Here is a 17,970-nt window from a genome sequence, read left to right as displayed (position 1 = left end):
TTTGGCAAGAACTCTACTGGGCTGTGGCTGACTGCCAAGACTGGCATCAAATGCTTCGCGTCCATGAGGTCATATCAGATAGTAGTACCAGGTCTACAAACAAAGTCGAGACGCTGGCAGACCTCTGAGCTTCAGCGCTCTCGTTTGTAAATTTCGAAGCGTAGAAGCTGTGAAATCGTATCACGGCCTCTTACAGAGCAAGTACTCTGTACATGAGATTTCCTACGGAATACGTTTTCCATGGGGCGTAAGTCACTCGCTCAAGGTAACACTGTTGAGAAGGGACGGAGCTGGCTCTCTTTTTGTTTTTTTGGTCTTTTTGAGACAGGGTCTCGCCATGCAGTTCAGGCTGGCCTCAAACTCGCAATGATCCTCCTGCCTCAGCCTCCCGAGTGCTGGGATTACAGGCGTGCGCCACCACGCCCGGCGGAGTTGGCTCTCAAACACAGGCCCGTAGGATCCCCAAGTCTTTGAGTCTGCCAGCCCCCAGCATGTAGACAGGGTGCGCGGCTGGATTTATCACCAGGGGCTGCAGGGTGGCTGCACTGGTCACTCGAGAGCGTAGGCGGGTTGGCTTAATCCTGGGGAGGACTGGGAAGGCTCCACTCCATACGCCGTAGGACCTCAGCCCCAGATCCAACCCCTTCTCACTTGGGCGCAGGGACACGCCCCCCTCTGACGGAGACTGGAAGAGCCGCAAGGCCCCGCCCATACGTCACGTCCGGTGGGCGGGGCTCCGTGCTTTCCCTGGGAGGCGGAGTATCGGTTAACCCCTACGTGGCCAGGCGGGCTGGAGCTCCTGGGGCCGGAACCCTCGCGCCGCAGCTCCGCAGCCACACCCCTCGCAGGATTTAAAGGGGAAGGAGCGGCCGGCCGGTCGAATCCCGACCAGAGGGAGCGGGCATGAGGCGCTGCCCGTGCCGGGGGAGCCTAAGCGAGGCGGAGGCCGGGGCGCTGCCCGCAGCGGCCCGCATGGGGCTGGAGGCGCTGCGAGGGGGCCGACGGCGGCAGCCGGGACAGCAGCGACCTGGGCCTGGCGCTGGGGGCCCGGCGGAGCAGCCGGAGGGGGGCGGGCCCCGGGCCTGGACCGAGGGGTCCAGCCTTGGGCCTGAGCCGGGGACAGAAGGTCCACAAACAGAACCGTGGACAGATGGACTGGCTGAGCCCGAAGCAGCTGGCCTAGGAGCAGAGACGGAGAGTCCCGGCCAGCATACAGAGCCAGAAGGATCCGGCCCCCAGACACATCCAGAAAAGAGCAGCTGCGGGTCAGAGCTGGAGCCCGCCGGTGCCTGGAGGGAGACTAGGGCAGATGGCTTTTGGGCTGATACACACAGACCCGACCTCCAGTCGCAGGCAGAGGGGGCCAGCGTCCGGACACAGCCGGGGGTTGATGAGCCCTGGACAGAGCTAGAAATACCTGGGTGGCAGACCCAGCCAGAGAGGGTGAAACCCTCGGCTGATAACCTCTGCACCCATGAGAGCAGGCCCAGCCTCCGGACTTACCCAGAGGGAGCCTGTCCCTTCACGGAACCAACTGCTGATGGCTTCTGCAAAGAACTGTACACTGATGGCTGCAGGATGCCACAGGATACCGAAGTATCCTGGACAGAGCCACACAGAATACAGATACAACAGAATACTGAAACAGCCTGGAAGCAGCCTGGCAATGATGGTTTCCCAACACAACAAGAAACGCATGATGGGTCCTGGACACAGTCTGGGGCTGATGGTCCCCAGACGGGACCTGGAACGGACTGCCTTTTAGGGGAGCCCAGCCAAGATGGCCCACTAGAGGAAACTGAACCTGGGGAGTTGGTGACTCACCTGTGCTCTCGCTTGGAGTGTAGTTCCCTGTGCCCTGTGCCCCGCCTCATCATCACCCCTGAGACCCCTGAGCCTGAGGACCAGCCAGCGGGACCGCGCTCTCGGATTGAGGGAGGCAGTGGGGGCTTCTCCTCTGCCTCCTCTTTCGATGAGTCTGAGGATGACTTGGTGGCTGGCGGTGGAGGTACCAGCAATCCTGAGGACAGGTCTGGGGTGAGTGGGACCCATTCTGCCCCTGAGCCGCCTTCCCTCTGGCGCTTATCCCCATCTTTGCTTGGAAGTTCTCTACCAGTTTACTCTTAGCTACCCGCCAGTCCTTTCATCTCCAGGAACCTCTTCTATCCACTGACCTCCTGTGTCTGGGGGGGCTAGGTTCTAACCCACTCCAGCCACCCCGCAACATTCCCTCCTTTCGCTCCCCCCCCCCCCCCGCTATCTCCAGCTCTGGGGTCTGCAGTGGAAGACCACTGACCGATATGCCCAGGAACCCCTGAAGCTGTGCCTCTGTGGGAGTCTGTGTGTGTGCAGACATGATTTTGCAGCGAGGGTCTGTGACTCCTGTTGAATCCTGACGAGTCTATGATCCCACACCTGAAGAACACATAGGGAATAGGGAGATAGAGTACACTTCCTTCCCCAAATACCAGTCTGGGTTGTGTGGCTGCCTTCCCAGGTCGTGAGCCGTCCCCCAACTCCTAGCCTATTTGTGTTTTTCTAGGAAGTGCAGAGGCTCCCGCATTTATCAGATTGTCGAAGGGCTGTGCCAACTCCAAATGCGCAGGGATCCTTGTCCCAGCCAGGGACCCGGCTGCTGTCCCTGTTGACCCCCAGCTCCTCAAGGGGCCCCTGAAGACGCCTGTTTACATCCTCCACCCTTGCCCCTAGCCTGGGTGCGGTTCTCCCCTGGTGAATCAGAAGGGCTAGCAGGACAGGTTCAGAGAGGGAGGGTCAGAGCAGACGCGGGTGTGAACGGGAGCCTCACATGGGGCTGGGAGCGCAGTCCATAGTCCATGGCTGGGGCCCCTGGCTGGAGTCTGCCCTGAGCACCCCTCACTGCACACGCCTCCCTTAGAGATGTGTTCCCACATGTGGCCACAGCTGTGAGAAGCAGACCTGCCTGAACGAGCTGGTGCCCGTGCAGAGGAGCTGACTGTCTGGGACTTTCTGCTGTTGCTCTTCTCTCTGTGTTCTCAACTGCTTGGCATCTCAGCACAGCTGAGCTGGAAGTGGGTGACTAACTACAACAGCATCAAGGAAGGCAGCAGCTGACACTCACCTGTGCCCAACCCTGTGCTGGGCTCTTTGGGGCTTGCTGACTCATTTACTCACCGTGGCCCTAGGATGTAGGTACTATTATTGTTCCCTTTCCAGAGGACGAAACTGAGGTGTAGGGGTCAAGTCACTTGTCCAAGAAGGTCCAGTGTACCAGGCTGTTACTATTGTAAGAGCTTTCCATGTGTTACCTCTTTGAATCCTTGTAACAGCACTGAGCAATCAGGATTATTATCTCAATTTTACAGGTGAGGAAGCCGAGGCAGCGAGAGGTGATGTCACTTTGCTTCGAGTTGGCCGAGTCAAGTCAGAGCCAGGATCTGACTCAGTTCCACCTGAACTTCCAACCTGTCATTTTAAACCCTGTGCTGTGAAGATCTGTCCCTAAGTTGCCTTCTTCCCAGGTCTCTCTTATCTCCTGGCCTCCTCATCCTTCCAGAAGTTGCCTCCGAGGCCGGCCGGGCTCTGATCAGACACTCCCTGCTCTGGTGCCTGCCATGGCTCCCCTGCAGCTTCCTGATAGTGATCAGGAGCTCAGTGCTGCCTTCTGAGCAGAGCCTCCTGGCTGGAGGCTTCTTCCCAGGCTCCGACTCCCTCTCCCGCCCTGACCCCTCTGCTGTCATGAAGCCCGAGCACACACTGTCCTGCACATGCCCCACCACCACTTTCTTGCCTCTGCACGTGGCTCCAGCTGTCCCCACTGCCCACGTGTCCTGCTTCCTTCTCGCCTAATTTTGAAGTCCTGTCTGACCTGAAAGGTTCAGCTTTCCTTTCTTTTCTTTTCCTTCCTTTCCTTTCCCTCCCTTCTTAAATTTCTTTCTCACCATTCTGTCCTCTTAACCAGACAACAGTCGGTCCCTGGGCTCCTACGGGGCATCCAGCTTTGCTGGGGACATAGCAGTGACCAAAACACTGCTCCACAGGGCTCCCAGGCTGGTCAGAGAGACAGACAGTACTCCAGACAGTGGCTGCTCAGAGTGATCAGGGCTGGGATAGTGGAAGCCCAGAGGGTTGTGGGAGCCCAGAGGATACGACCAGCCAGATCTGAGTAATCAGAGAGGGCTTCCTGGAGAAGGGGGCCTAAAACCATCTAAGAAAGCCCACATTAGCTCGGTGTGGGGCATGCCTGTAATCCTAGCCCTCTGGGAGGCTGAGGCGTGAGTATCGCTAGTCTGAGCCCAACCTGGGCAATTTAGCCATTTAGTAATACTCTGTCTCAAAAAATAAGTGAGGTGGGGCTGGGGATTTAGCTCAGCGGCAAAGCGCCTGCCTGGCAAGCGCAAGGTCGTGAGTTCGGTTCCTGGTACTGGAGAAAAAAACAAAACAAAACAACAACAACAACAAAAAGTGAGGTGTGTGGGGGAGGGCACGCCTATAATCCCAGCAATTTGGGAGGCTGAGGCAGAAGGATTACCGTGAGTTTGAGTCCAGCCTTGGCTACATAGTGAGTTTAAGGCCAGGCCGTCTCAATAAATAAATAAATAAATAAATAAAACAAATGATTAAGATGCATTTTGTACCAACTCCCTCAGATGATTGTGTTTATTATGTAACTCAAACATACAGTAATAAAATTTAAAAATAAAATAAAAAGGGTTAGGGATGTAGCTCATTATGAAGGCCTAGGTTCAATCCCCAGTACTTTAAAAAAAAAAAAAGTACAGCTTAACCCTTGGACATAATATAAAGGACAAAGGGCTGGGGGTGTAGCTCAGTGGTAGAGCACTTGCCTAGCATGTAAGGAGAGGGAGAGGGAGAATGAGAGATTGACTAGATAATCTGTTTACGATGATAAAGGACAATTTCAACTAACCTTATTATTCAAAGCACCATTTTTGGAGCACTTTATGTACACTAGGGATACGGTCATGACAATGACACCGTCTGAGTGCATAGTACAGCGGGCAGAGCAGCGGGTACAGTGTGGAGGCAGTCGAGTCAGACCAGAGCACTGTGCTGGGTGACGTCGGGCAAGTGGCTTCCCCTCCCTGAGGGGCTTCCTCAGTGACACCGACAACAGTCTTCTTGGGGTTGTGCTTTTAGGGTTAAATAGGGTATGATACATGGAGTCTGTGGTTGTGCCTGGAACCTTGATTAATCACCTCTTCTCTGAGGGAGGGAGTAGCCCTTACTGTACCTCTCGGCCCAACACCCTGCCTCCCTGCCGGCCCTCCTGCCGTCAGATTGGTGTCTGCTAGGTAGCTGGGCTCTAGTGTCAGAGAACACTGCCTTGACTGTGTGTGTGTGTGTGTGTGTGTGTGAGAGAGAGAGAGAAGGAGGGAGGGAGGTTTGTGTGTGTGTGAGAGAGAGAGACAGAGAGAGAGGGAGAGAGAGAGAGCGTCGCATGACTCCCCTCTCTAGATGCGACCCATACTCCCAATACCTGCTAAGTGCTGCTGTGAGCCCTGGCAGAGACCGCATCTGTTTGGTAGTATGTGTGCGTATGTTTTGGACCCTGCTTGCTCTTGGACCTATTTTCCATTTGTTGCTTTTTTGCAGTCCTGAACCTGGAATCCAGGGTCTTCTGCATTTTGTGCTCACATTCTGCCACTGAGCTGCACCCCAGCCCTCCTCCCGCGTTCTGTTACTCACACCCTCCCTACCTCTCTCTTACTCTTGCTTTTGCTGTTCTTTTCTGCTTTGATCCACCCTTCTCTGTCACCCTTTTGCATGTGTGACTCCCTTCCTTCCTTCCTTCCTTCCTTCCTCCTTTCCTTCCTTCTTCCCTCTCTTTCTTTCTCTTTTAGCCATTCTGTAGCTGTCTCTGTGTTAGTCAGCGCAGATAAGGATCTGCTGTAGTAACAAATAGTGCCCAGAGCTGAATGACTTAGAGCAACAACACAATGCTCCCTGCTGTCTTCTCTCAGGGACGTAACCTTCTCCTCCCCGCTAGTGTGGAACTGAATATGGAGGCTCATGCAGCAGCCCAGAAGCCTCTCTTCCCAAAGTGAACTTTTGTGCATAGTTCACTGGCTAGAGCAGTTCAGTGACCTTGGTTTAAGACAGCAGGGCATGGTGGTGCACACCTGTAACCTTAGCACTCAAAAGGCTGAGGCTGGAGGATTGCATGAGTTGAGGCCAGCCTGGGCTACAAAGTGAATTCAGAGTCAGCCTGAACTGAACTGCACAGCAGTGAGACCCTGTCTCAAAAAAAAAAAAAAAGCAGGGAGGTTCCTGGAAGGAGGAAGAGCAGGAGCCACTTGAGGATCAGCTGTCTCGTGCCTGCCCTCTATCTCTGTCCTTGTCTGTCACTGCTTTGCCATCTCTCTTTCTGTCTCTCTCTGCCTCCATCCATCCACTCCTACCGCTGTCCTTGGCCCCAGAAGATCTGACCTGATTTGGGGGCAGAGTTGGGCCTTCCATGTTTTGGCAGTGTATGTGTTTTGGGGCAGCGGGCAGATATGGCAATTTTTACTGCAACCAAACCTAGCTTACCCTTAAGTCGTAAGACAAAGACTTGGGGAGACACAGATGCTAACAAAGTGGTGACAGAGACAGAAACCCTCCAACCTTTGCTGAGGCTTATAGAGACCTCACGATTGCTGAACTAAGTGGGGATCACTCACCCCAGTAAGCTTGGGAATAGTGATCCCAGGAAGCCCCTTGGTCATGTTGCCTCTGTCTCTGTCTCTCTGTCTCTCTGTCTCTCTCTCTCTGTACTGGTGATTGAACCCAGTACAGAGAGAGAAAACCCATTTAACTTTTTTAATTTTTAATTTTGAGACAGGGTTTTGTTCAAACTTGTGATCCTCCTGCCTCAGCGTCCTTAGTGCTGGGATTCCAGGCATGTGCCACCACTCCCGGGTCCTTGGTTCCCTCTCACAGCAGCACTCTCAGCTCCTTTCCTTCATGGCCTTGGCCCTGACCTCACCCTGCTCCACCCCACACAGAGCAAACCATGGAAGAAGCTGAAGACGGTTCTGAAGTATTCGCCCTTCGTGGTCTCCTTCCGTAAACACTACCCTTGGGTCCAGCTTTCCGGACATGCTGGTGAGAACTGTGGTGGTGGGTGGGCATGGCTAGGTGGAGGTATCCAGGCTAGGAAAAGGGCTGCTCTCTGGGTCTTAGTTTCTCTGTCTATAAAATGGGCTTGGTGACAGTTCCTACCTTGTGGAGCTCTTTCGAGAAACACTTGGGCTTGGGTCTGGGCATTTGTATGTCAGGGTGGGAGCTGTTTCCTAGTGCCGTATTCTGGTGGGTGACAGAACCTCAACCCTGGGACAGATGGGCCTGGGTTCAAATTCTACTTCTATCAGTATTCAGAGGTGACTCTGGGCAGGTTATTTTCCTTTTCAGGCCTCACTTTCCCCTTCAGTTAATAGAAAACTAATCTTACCTCTCTTGTAGTGTTAAATGAAGAGTTAAAACCAAAATGTACCTATAATCTCAGGTGGGAGGTTTGAGGCAGGAGGATCACAAGTTCAGGGCCAGCCTGGGAAATTTACCAGAACTCTGCCTCAGAATAAAAGTTTGGCCAGGGGTGTGATGCAGACCTATAATCTCAGAAGCCAGGAAGCTGACTGAGGCAAGCTTCTCTTGATTTCAAGGCCAATGTGGGCTATATAGTAAGTTTAAGTCTAGCCTGAACTACATAGGGAGACCCTGTTTAAAAAAAAAAATTTTTTTTAAAAATTAATAAAAATTTTAAGCCAGACATAGTGGTGCACACCTGTAATCCCAGCACTCTGGAGGCTGAGGCAGGAGGATCTTTGAGACCAGCCTAGGTTACAAGATGAGCTCAAGGTCAGCCTGACCTGCATAGTGAGGCCCTGTCTCAAAAAGACAAAAAAAAATTAATAAAAATTTTAAAAAGGGCTAGAGTTGTAGCTCAGTGGTGGAATGCTTGGCTAGCATACATGAGGCCCTGAGTTCAATCTCCAGTACCACAGAAACAATGTCTCTAGAGGCGGGGGCTGTAGCTCAGTTGGGAGAGCACTTGCCCAGCACGTGGAAGGCCCTGGGTTTAATTTCCAGCACCACGTGAAAAAGGAACAAGTTGTGCAGATTGAGACACAGCCTTTCGTAAGGGCCAACTGTCATTCTCCGACCCACTCCTGTGTCCAGAGGCTAACAGGCCTCCATCACACAGAATCTACTAGTTTTCCTCCAGGACCTAGCAAATGCCTCCGAGCACAGAGAAGCATAGTAGGTACCTAGCACATAGCACTTTTCGCGAAGGGCTACAGAGTAAAGATCTTAGGTAGAACAAGAGATACTGTTGTGACCATCTTTGGGCAATATATTCGGAAAATACAGTGTGTCACAGTGAAATGTGGGAATTCCGTCAATACTTACCGTCTGCACGGCCCAGGAAATGACAGATTTATAAACCATCTTAAACGGGCCCTGGTTGGTCGCACCTTGGAACTCCAGGCAGAAGCAAACGCAGATCAACTCTGGAAAGTCATGCTCTCCACTCAAGTCGCACGAAATTCCCACAGTTGTGAGCTCATGATCCTAAATTACAAAACAAACAAGGACACACTCGCTGTGAGCAAGACTGTGTATGTAAGCAACAGAGAATCGAAATACGCCCTTCCTTTTCCATGCCAGGCCAAGATCTCCAGAGTTGAGGTGGGCAGGGAGAGCAGGAGGCTCATGTTAGAGGGTGGTGGCCTGAGTATGAGGCGCAAAGGGAGATAGGGGCGGGGAGCTTTTTTGTGATCCAGTTTCTGACCCTCTCATTGGTCCTGCTGTCCATAGGGAACTTCCAGGCGGGAGCGAATGGTCGGATTCTGAAACGTTTCTGTCAGTGTGAGCAGCGCAGCCTGGAACAGCTGATGGGAGACCCGCTGCGGCCTTTTGTGCCAACCTACTATGGCATGGTGCAGCAGGATGACCAGGCCTTCAACCAGATGGAAGATCTCCTGGCTGATTTTGAGGGCCCCTCCATCATGGACTGCAAGATGGGCAGCAGGTAGGGTCAGGACAGCCCTAGAGCAGGGTGGAAGGCAGGTGGTGGGTGTTGGGCTTCTTTTTTTTTTGAGGCAGATCACTATGTAGTTCAGATTGGCCTTGAATTCATTTATGTTGCCCAGGCTAGCCTTGAGCTCATGGTGATCCTCCTGCCTCAGCTTCTCCAGTGCTGGGATTACAGGTGTGTCCCAGTTTTTTTTGCTTTTTTGAGGCAGGGTGTCACTGTGTAAAGTTGGTCTTAAATTTACTCTGTAGCCCAGACTGGCTTCGAACTTGCAACAATCCTCCTGCCTCAGCCTCCCAAGTACTGGGATTATAGGCATGTGCCACCATGCCTGGTTTAGGGACATGCTATTGACATAGCACCATTTATTGCAAAGTCTTCCCTTTTTCCCACCAAACTGCAGTGTCTCCTTTGTCACAGATTGGGTGACTGTGCATATGTGTGTCTGCTTGTAGACTCTGTTGAATTCTATTTATCCATTCTCATGCTGCACTATAGGTTTAAAATACTGAGAACACTTGAGTGTGGTGGTGTATTCAAGACTAAATACTGGATCCAAGGCCAGCCTAAATGTACCACGAGATACCAGCGACCCTGTCTCAAAAGCAAAACAAAAATAAACAAACCGTAGCTCGGCGTGGTGGCTTATGCCCGTAATCCCAGCACTGGGGAGGCTGAGGCAGGAGGATCGTTGTGAGTTCGAGACCAGCCTCGGCTACAAAATGAGCTCAAGGCCAGCCTGACCTGCATAGCAAGACCCTGTCTCAAAAAGACCAGAAAAAAAAAAAAAACAAAACAAAAAAAAACAAAAAAAAGAAGAAACCCAAAAAACTAACTAAATAAACAAATAAAAATAAAATATCAGGAAGTTCAAGGCCAGGCTGAATTACATAGGGAGACCCTGTCTCTAAAAGCAAAATAAAACAACAACAAAAGAAGCTGTATGTACGTGTGTGTGTGTGGCGCATTGGCATACACCTGTAATCCCAGCTCTTGGGAGGCTGGCCTGAGCTTGACCCTGTCTCAGAAATATGAATGAATGAATGAATGAATGAATGAATGAATGAGGGAAAGGTCAGGGAGTAGCAGTCCTCTGGCTCTGTGCTTCATGGTTCTCTTGGTCGTGTCCTCTGCGTGCTCAGGACCTACCTGGAAGAGGAGCTGGTGAAGGCGCGAGAACGGCCCCGGCCCCGGAAGGACATGTACGAGAAGATGGTGGCTGTGGACCCCGGGGCCCCCACCCCCGAGGAGCACGCCCAGGGTGCAGTCACCAAGCCCCGCTACATGCAGTGGAGGGAAACCATGAGCTCGACCTCCACCCTGGGCTTCCGGATCGAGGGCGTCAAGGTGAGGCCCAGGAGCTGTCTGGCCCCTAGTGGGCGTGGAGCTCCGCCTGAGGGCAGGCTGCCCAGGGAGCATGGGTGTCAGGGGAAGCTGGAGACGAGCAGATGTGCGGGGGGCATGGGGACCGGCGAGGGAGGGAAAGGCTGGGGCTGCGGAGGTCCCACTTACCTCTCATGCTTGTGTCTCTCATAGACCGTTTCATTTACGTGCCAGCCTGTGAACCTCCTCTCTGTCCAAATCCAGTGTCCTCTTCTGCGCCAGGCTCCCTGGGGCCTGGACTCAGCCTGCTGTCCATCCTGTAGCGCCTTAACTGGAGGGACCCTTTCCCCTCTGCTGTGCGGAAGGTTTCTGTCTGCTTCTTGCATTTTTTTTTTTTTTTAAATTAAATATATGCTTGAATAGCTATTCACGCAGCTCAGGAGTCACAATAATTTATGAAAGGTATCTGTGGAGAATTTCCTCTCCTGGCCCTGCTGCCACCCTTCTGGTTCTGTCTTCCCATCCTCCTGCCCGCTAATGGGGAACCACCTTGTCAGTTCCTTGTTTCTTCCTAAAAATACAAACAAGTGCGATTGTGTACCCGCAGCTTTCCTCCATCCACATCCTAATGGGCAGTTTGCTTTTTTTTTTTTTCTGTCTTTTTGAGACAGCATCTCGCTTTGCAGTTCAGGCTGGCCTTGAGCTCACTTTGTAGCCCAGGCTGGCCTTGAACTTGCAACGATCCTGCCTCAGCCTCCCGAGGGCTGGGATTACAGGTGTGTGTCACCATGCCCGGCAAGTTTGCTTTTTCATATAACAGTAATATCCGGCCAGGGATCTAGCTCAGTGGCACAGCGCCTGCCTGGCAAGCGCAAGGCCTTGAGTTCGATTCTTGGTACCAAACAAAACAAAAAAAATAATAGTAATATCCCAGGGAGTTTTCCATATCCGTTCATAAAGTCTCCCTTCTCTCCTCCTTCCCCTCCTTTTTACACCTGTGCAACTCCGTGTGGGTGTGACATCTTCTCCTGATGGACACAGAAGTGATTTCCATTTTTGGTCATTTCAGTGCTCCGGTGAATCATCTCATACTGAGGACATTTTGCGAGTGTGTAGGTTGAGCTGTAGACTAGATTTCCGGAAGTAGGGCTACTGGGTCAAAGATCAGCTGCACTAGAAGTTTTGCTAGAGCTCACCAAGCTCCTTGTATCGGTGTCACACCACTGTGTGCCCCCATGGCCTCACTTCCTCTGGTCTTGCCTGAGTTGTCTTTCCTTTTTCTTTTTCTTTTTTTGTACCAGGAATCATACTCAAGACTTTGCACTTTCCAGGCAGGTGCTGTGCCGCTGAGCTGTATTCCTGGCCCCGTCTTTCTAAGTTGCGCATTTGGCAACACCGCCCCATCCTCCCCTTCAGAACCGCTCCCTGGTTCTCATACGCAGAAGCTCCACAGCCTAGAGGGGCCTCCCGGCCCACTTCTCAGCTCTCACCCCTCTCTTTCTTTTGGGGTATCATCAGGTCTCAGTGAAGCACTTTCACTTCTTTTTTTATTTTTCTTTTATCTTTCTGTTGGGGTCTTGCTATGTAGCCCAGGCTGGTCTTGAACTTGCAATAATCCTCCTGCCTCAGCCTCCCGAGTGCTGGGATTACAGGTGTGTTCCACCACACCCATTGTAAATACTTTAATTTCTTGGAAAAGCGCCGGTTTTTCCAGCCCCCGGGCCTCTGCACAGGCTGTTCCCTCTGCCAGGAATGCCGTTCTGTCTGCTGTTCCCCTGGTTGACTCTCTGTCATTCTTCTGTCTCCTTTTGTGTCTTGCTTCCTCAGGGAACCCTCCCTGACTTTCATCCTACTACCTCAGAACCCCTTCTCGACCTCCTCGACCTCCTCTTAGTTCGCTGTACATCTTCCTTATTCCTGTCTTCCTGTGTTTCTGTGTTGTTCACTGTCTGCCTCTTACCTCCACGTTAGCTGTGCCCCCCACTAGCGTCTGATAGAGTATGGCCGAGTGTGCTCCAGAGTGACCTCTGTGTGTCCCTCTCAAATATGAAAAGTAACATCTGCCTCATTATTACCTGCATGCCACGCCCATGCTGTGGCCTGCCTCCTACACACCCAGGCTCCTCTACCCCTATACCAGCTTTAGGAAGTAGATAACAGCATGTCTTGCATCTTCCAGGTCAGGAGTCTGAGGCTGAGGCACATAAAGTGACTTGATTAAAAGCAGCTGGCCAGCCGGGTGTGGTGGCACATGCCTGTAATCCCAGCACTCGGGAGGCTGAGGCAGGAGGGTCATTGTGAGTTCAAGACCAGCCTGGGCCACAAAGTGAGCTCAAGGCCAGCCTGAACTGTATAGCGAGACCCTGTCTCAAAAAGACAAAAAACAAACAAAAAACCAGCCCGCTGGAAAGGAACAGAATCCCAACTGAAAGCCAGTCCCCACCCTAAAGCCCCACTTTGCTGACTGGCTCCATTGAGATGTCCGCAGTTAGCCTTGGAAGGACAGGCTGCTCTGGAGTGTGACTTGTGGCCAGGCAGGGCTGGATCTCCTGCAGAGCAGGCAAGCCTGGTGGCTGGCAGGGTGCCCCGGCAGGTGCGTTGAGTTTGCTGGGAAGGGGTCAGAGGGGTCACAATGTCCCTTCACTCCTCGCCCTACAGAAAGCTGATGGGACCTGCAACACCAACTTCAAGAAGACACAGGCACTGGAGCAGGTGACAAAGGTGTTGGAGGACTTTGTGGATGGGGACCATGGAATCCTGGTGAGTGGAAACCCATGCCCCAGATGCAGCTGTTGAAGACAACTACCATTTATTGTTGCTTCTAAGTCAGTGGCCATTCGCCTCAGGCTGGGCATGGCTGATCCTGGCTGGCCTTGTACACACAGCCTGCAGCCGGCTGGCACTGGGGCCTGGCTCATGTATTTGCCTGTTGGCTCAGGATGGGGCCACCTGTCTCTCCTGATCCATTAGCTCGCCTGGCTGCTTCCCACCATAAAGCAGAGAGCTAAGACAGCAGGAAAAGTGCAAGGCCAGCTTTAGCTCCTTTCAGTGCCTGGCTTGAGCATGGTCATGTCTTCCTGGTATGGTGGCACACGCCTGTAATCATAGCACTCAGGAGGCTGAAGCAGGAGGATACCTGCAAGTTCCAGGCTAGCCTAGAATACAGAAGGAGATCTGATTTCAAAAAACATCAACAGCTGGGCATGGTGGTATGTGTCTGTAATCCTGGCACTTAGGAGGCTGAGGCAGGAGGACTGCTGTGACTTTGAGGCCAGCCTGAGCTGCGTAGTGAGACCTTGTCTCAAAAGACCCAAAAAACAACAGCTGTAATGTCCTGTTGGCCAAAGTAGATCATGGCGTATGACCAAGCTCAACTCACAAGGAAGGGGAAACAGACTGCGCCCCGCAGTGGGAGCTGCGGTGGGGTTGGGGTGTTCATGTTATCTGCCTTACTGTCCTCTGTGCCACCTTGATGACTGCAGCCCTCCATTTCCCCACTGCTCACCTGATCCATGTGGCTGGCGTCTGCCCACGCCTTTGGGTACGGGAGAGGTCAGTGCTCAGGAGGGCTCACAAGGTTTCTGTGCTAATCGAGCCCCCCTTCTCACACTCAGAGGAAGTACGTGGCACGCTTGGAAGAACTGCGCGGGGCTCTGGAGGACTCACCCTTCTTCAGGACCCACGAGGTACGTATGAGCCCAGGCCACCACGGGTGTATGGAGGGGACTCGGGGGTCCTGGTGGCACAGGGGAACTGTGCACAGACTCACAGATCAGAGCTCTAAAAGGCAGGCCCATGTCTCAGGGCCCTGCACAGGGCATTTCGGGGAGGTGGGACAGACAGGAACATGGACTGCAGCCAGGGGGTGTGGGGATGAGGGCTGGTTCTGTGGTGGCCCGGGGTACGTGACTTACCCTCTTGGGCCTGTTTCCTCCGCTCTGACACGGGCAGGAAAAACAGTACCTTCTTTCCTTTTTTCTTGTTGGTATTGGGACTCGAACTCATGACCTCCCACTTGCCAGGGAGGTGCTGAGCTATATCCCTGGCCCATTACCTCCTTCTCAGGGCTGCTGAGATGTGAGAGGGCCACTGTAGAGCAACGCTTGGGGCGTGTAAAGGCTTGTTTTGTTTTGTTCTGTTTTGTGGTGCTGGAGATTGAACTTAGGGTCTCACATGTGGTAGGTAAGTGCTCTACTACCGAGCTACACCCCGAACCCCACACAAAGGCATTTAGCTCCCCTTCCTAAAGCTATTTTATGATCATGATTATTTATAGTTGTTGTTCAATGTCTCCTTTGATGGCTCTGGTCTCCCCATCCCTCACTCCTAGCATGTCTTTCTTGGGAAACAGATGCTTTGCATGTGAAGTGGTGGCTTTGTCCTTGTATGTCCTGTCCTCTCCCTGATGCTCTGTCTGTACTGCCAGCACTTTGCGTTTTTTTTTTTTTTTTTTGAAAGAGGGTGTTGCTATGTAGCCCAGGCTAGCCTTAAATTTGTGATCCTCCAGCCTTAGCCTCTGGAGTGCTGGGAGTATGGACACGTTCCCCGCGCTTGGTTCCCCCTTTCCTCTTCTTGCTGATGTCAGTGGCATTGCTGTGGGAGTCAGGCCAACCTAGGCTCAAATCCCAGCTGTGCCTCTCCGTACCCGCTGTGCCTGGGGGCAGCCATTCTGAGAGGCCTCAGTGTCCCTACCTGTAGGCTGGGTGACAGTTGCTCTTGCTACTTAAGTTACTGTGAAGGTTAAATGAGCTATTAGAGCCCTCCCCACAGCAAACCATCAGTACATGCCAGCTGTCATTGTCGTGTTTGTTTTTCATGGGCTGTCGCCCTTGTTACTGTCACTGCCTTCAGGCTGCATGTGGAAGTCACAAAGGAAGAGGCGTGGGGACTCTCTTCTATCCTGTGTTTTTCCTGGTGACTTAACATTGCAGTTGCTACTATTTAAAATGTGAGCCTCAATAAATAAATAAATAAGTAAATAAATAACATGTGAAACTCCATACCAAATCAGGATTTCTAGTTTCTTCCCCTGCCAAATGGGGAGACACAGCACCTCTGGGCTGTTTACCAGATGCCTTCTGCGTCCAGTCACACAGTATCTGCCCCTCTGACAGGGACTTGTGCACCCAGCCAGGCACTGGGATTTCGGGGAGCAGTGGTGGTGTTTGGAAAAAAGGAGGGGCTTGCAAACATGCCTTAGGATGAAGGAAAGGCAAGGACTATTCTAAAAACAGTCCAAACAAAACAAGCAGCGTCTGTTGAGGGGTCGTGGATGCTGCTGATGATCCCAGGAGCAGGGGCTGCTGCCAACCTCCCCATTCTACAGGTGGGACACCGAGGCCCAGAGAAAGGAAGCTACTCGTCCCACTTTATCAGCATCAGTCCAGTAGGCCTGAGAAACTGCTGCCCCTTTCTGGGGAGGGCGTTACCTAATTCACTAGTTCCTGCCAGACTCCCTGACCCATGCAGGACCCGAAAGGCATTTTTTTTTTTTCTAAAGGCATTTGAGTACACACTCTGGCTTAAAAAAAATGGTAACAGGGGCTGGGGTATCACTCCATGTTAGAGCACATGCTATTGTAGGAGGTCCCAGGTTTGATCCCTACCACCAAAAGGACACTAGTTAACATTTGTCCTATATTTTTATTTTTATTTATTTTTTGTCTTTTTGAGACAGGGTCTCTCTACGCAGTTCAGGCTGGTCGTGAGCTCACTTTGTAGCCCAGGCTGGTCTTGAATTTGCAATGATCCTCCTGCCTCAGCCTCCCGAGTGCTGGGATTACAGGCGTGCGCCACCACTCCCAGCTTGTCGTATATTTTTAATGGGCCAGAATCTTGTAAATACTGTATGTGGGTTAACTTTGTATCTGTCTATCTTCAGAACAACTCTGGTATGAATGCTACTGCTATTCTCTTTGCGTATGAGGGTGCAAAGCCACAAGGAGATCAATACACCTACCCAAATCTGCACAGCCAGGAAGTGGCAGAGGCAGGATTTGAAGTCCGGTGGCCTGGAGCTGCTCTGCTCCCTGTCACGTGATGTACCTCGGCCGGCCTGCTCCCCCGCTAACTGCCCATCTCTCCCCCGCAGGTGGTTGGCAGTTCACTCCTCTTTGTGCACGACCACACTGGTCTGGCCAAGGTCTGGATGATCGACTTCGGCAAGACGGTGCCCCTGCCTGACCACCACACGCTCACCCACAGGTTGCCCTGGGCTGAAGGCAACCGCGAGGACGGCTACCTCTGGGGCCTGGACAACTTGATCCGCCTCCTTCAGGGGCTGGCCCAGAGTTGACCCACTCGGCCGCTGCCAGGCTTAGTTATGGGATGGTGCCATTCTGGCCGGAGCAGCCCTAAGATCGCACGGGGGCGATGGAAGAGGCTGCGCTGTAGCACACGGCCAGCGTGGGAGGCCTGAAGGGCCTTGGTACGCCGGGCAGCTCCTGGCTCTTTCGTGATCCAAGGAACATAACCAGGCGGGGTCACAGTGAGCCAGTGGAAGCAGAACAGGTGCCCTGACCAGCCAGGAAGGCTTCTGAGGCACTGCCAGAGGCTGTAGCCAAATCTTGCTGCCCTGAGAACACAAGTTGCTGTCACCATACAGACCTGACACTGCCCACGGCCATATGAATGACCCAGAACTGCCTCGTCAGTCTCTCCTGGCTCCCAGCTGGCTCCGTGAGCTCAGGGCCTGGGCAGTTGCCCTGGGTACTAGGCTTCAACTCTGAGTACGTGCAGGAGCCACCTGTCCCCCTGGGAGTGACAGCGCAGTCTCTGTTGGAGGCCATCCAAGTGCTGAGCGGAGGGCATGACACATGAGATGCCTGCCGATGCTGCCCAAGGCGACGTCCCAGGGTGGGGCACGGTCATGGCCTCTTTCCTGCCCTGCTGCAGCCTGGTGGATCCTCCCGCCCCCGGGAGACTCTGCTGACCTGCTGCAGACCCAGACCGCACTACATCCAGCCTGGGTGCCGGCACTGTGTCCAGAACCACCTCATTCTTTGGTGCACCAGATCCAACCTCAGGACCTCCTCTCCCCCTGTCCGCAAGCCCTGGGCGCTGTGTCTCCTTCCTCCTAGCGGACTGCCGCAGCAGCGGTTTCCCAGGCAGGGGAAGCACGCTTTTTCTTTGGGAATCAGAGTTGCCTTGCTGACGATACCTCAACCCATTCCAGGGAGAAGCGCCAGGTTGTGTGTAGCTGCTGGCTGTGACCTTGGGCTTGGCATCTGGTCTAAACCAGAGACTCTAGAGCTGGGGTACGGTGTACGCACGCTCAGCTCGGTGCTCTAGCACCTGTCTTTGGCTTCCTGTCCCACAGGGTGGGCTTGGGAAGGACAGGCACTGACCTCTTCCCCAAGCTGAAGCCCTGACTTTGTCTTCCAGGGCTGAGGGAGGGCCTCCTTTTCTACTGACCGACCATCTTTGTACTTATTTATAAATACGTGAGGTAGTTGTAGATGGGGTACTGGGGCAACATGAGGCAAATGGCTTCACTCTGCCTCCCGTCCACAGCACGCTAATGAACAGAACACTCAAAGTCAGCATTGTTCTTTCCTTTCTATCTGGGTGTGTAGGCTCATGATACCCTGGGCCTTAGTGCTGGGTGGGGCAATGGGATAATGATCACCTTG

General features: G+C 53.0%; 1 protein-coding gene across 1 annotated transcript; it reads left to right on the top strand.

Annotated features, from left to right (window-relative positions):
• The first annotated feature begins 903 nt into the window (after positions 1-903).
• Positions 904-17,880, top strand: Itpkc (inositol-trisphosphate 3-kinase C). Its single transcript, XM_005414026.2, has 7 exons — positions 904-2,037; positions 6,987-7,086; positions 8,800-9,013; positions 10,159-10,363; positions 12,998-13,099; positions 13,954-14,025; positions 16,431-17,880. Exons 1-7 carry the CDS (start codon positions 904-906, stop codon positions 16,632-16,634), a joined length of 2,031 nt encoding a protein of 676 aa, XP_005414083.1. The 3' UTR covers positions 16,635-17,880.
• Positions 17,881-17,970: the final 90 nt, after the last annotated feature.

This window comes from Chinchilla lanigera, unplaced genomic scaffold, assembly GCF_000276665.1.
Source record: "Chinchilla lanigera isolate Chin_1 unplaced genomic scaffold, ChiLan1.0 scaffold00177, whole genome shotgun sequence".
NCBI lineage: Eukaryota > Metazoa > Chordata > Mammalia > Rodentia > Chinchillidae > Chinchilla > Chinchilla lanigera.
Note: the sequence above shows the minus strand (reverse complement) of the source record. Positions and strands in the feature narration are given on the sequence as shown.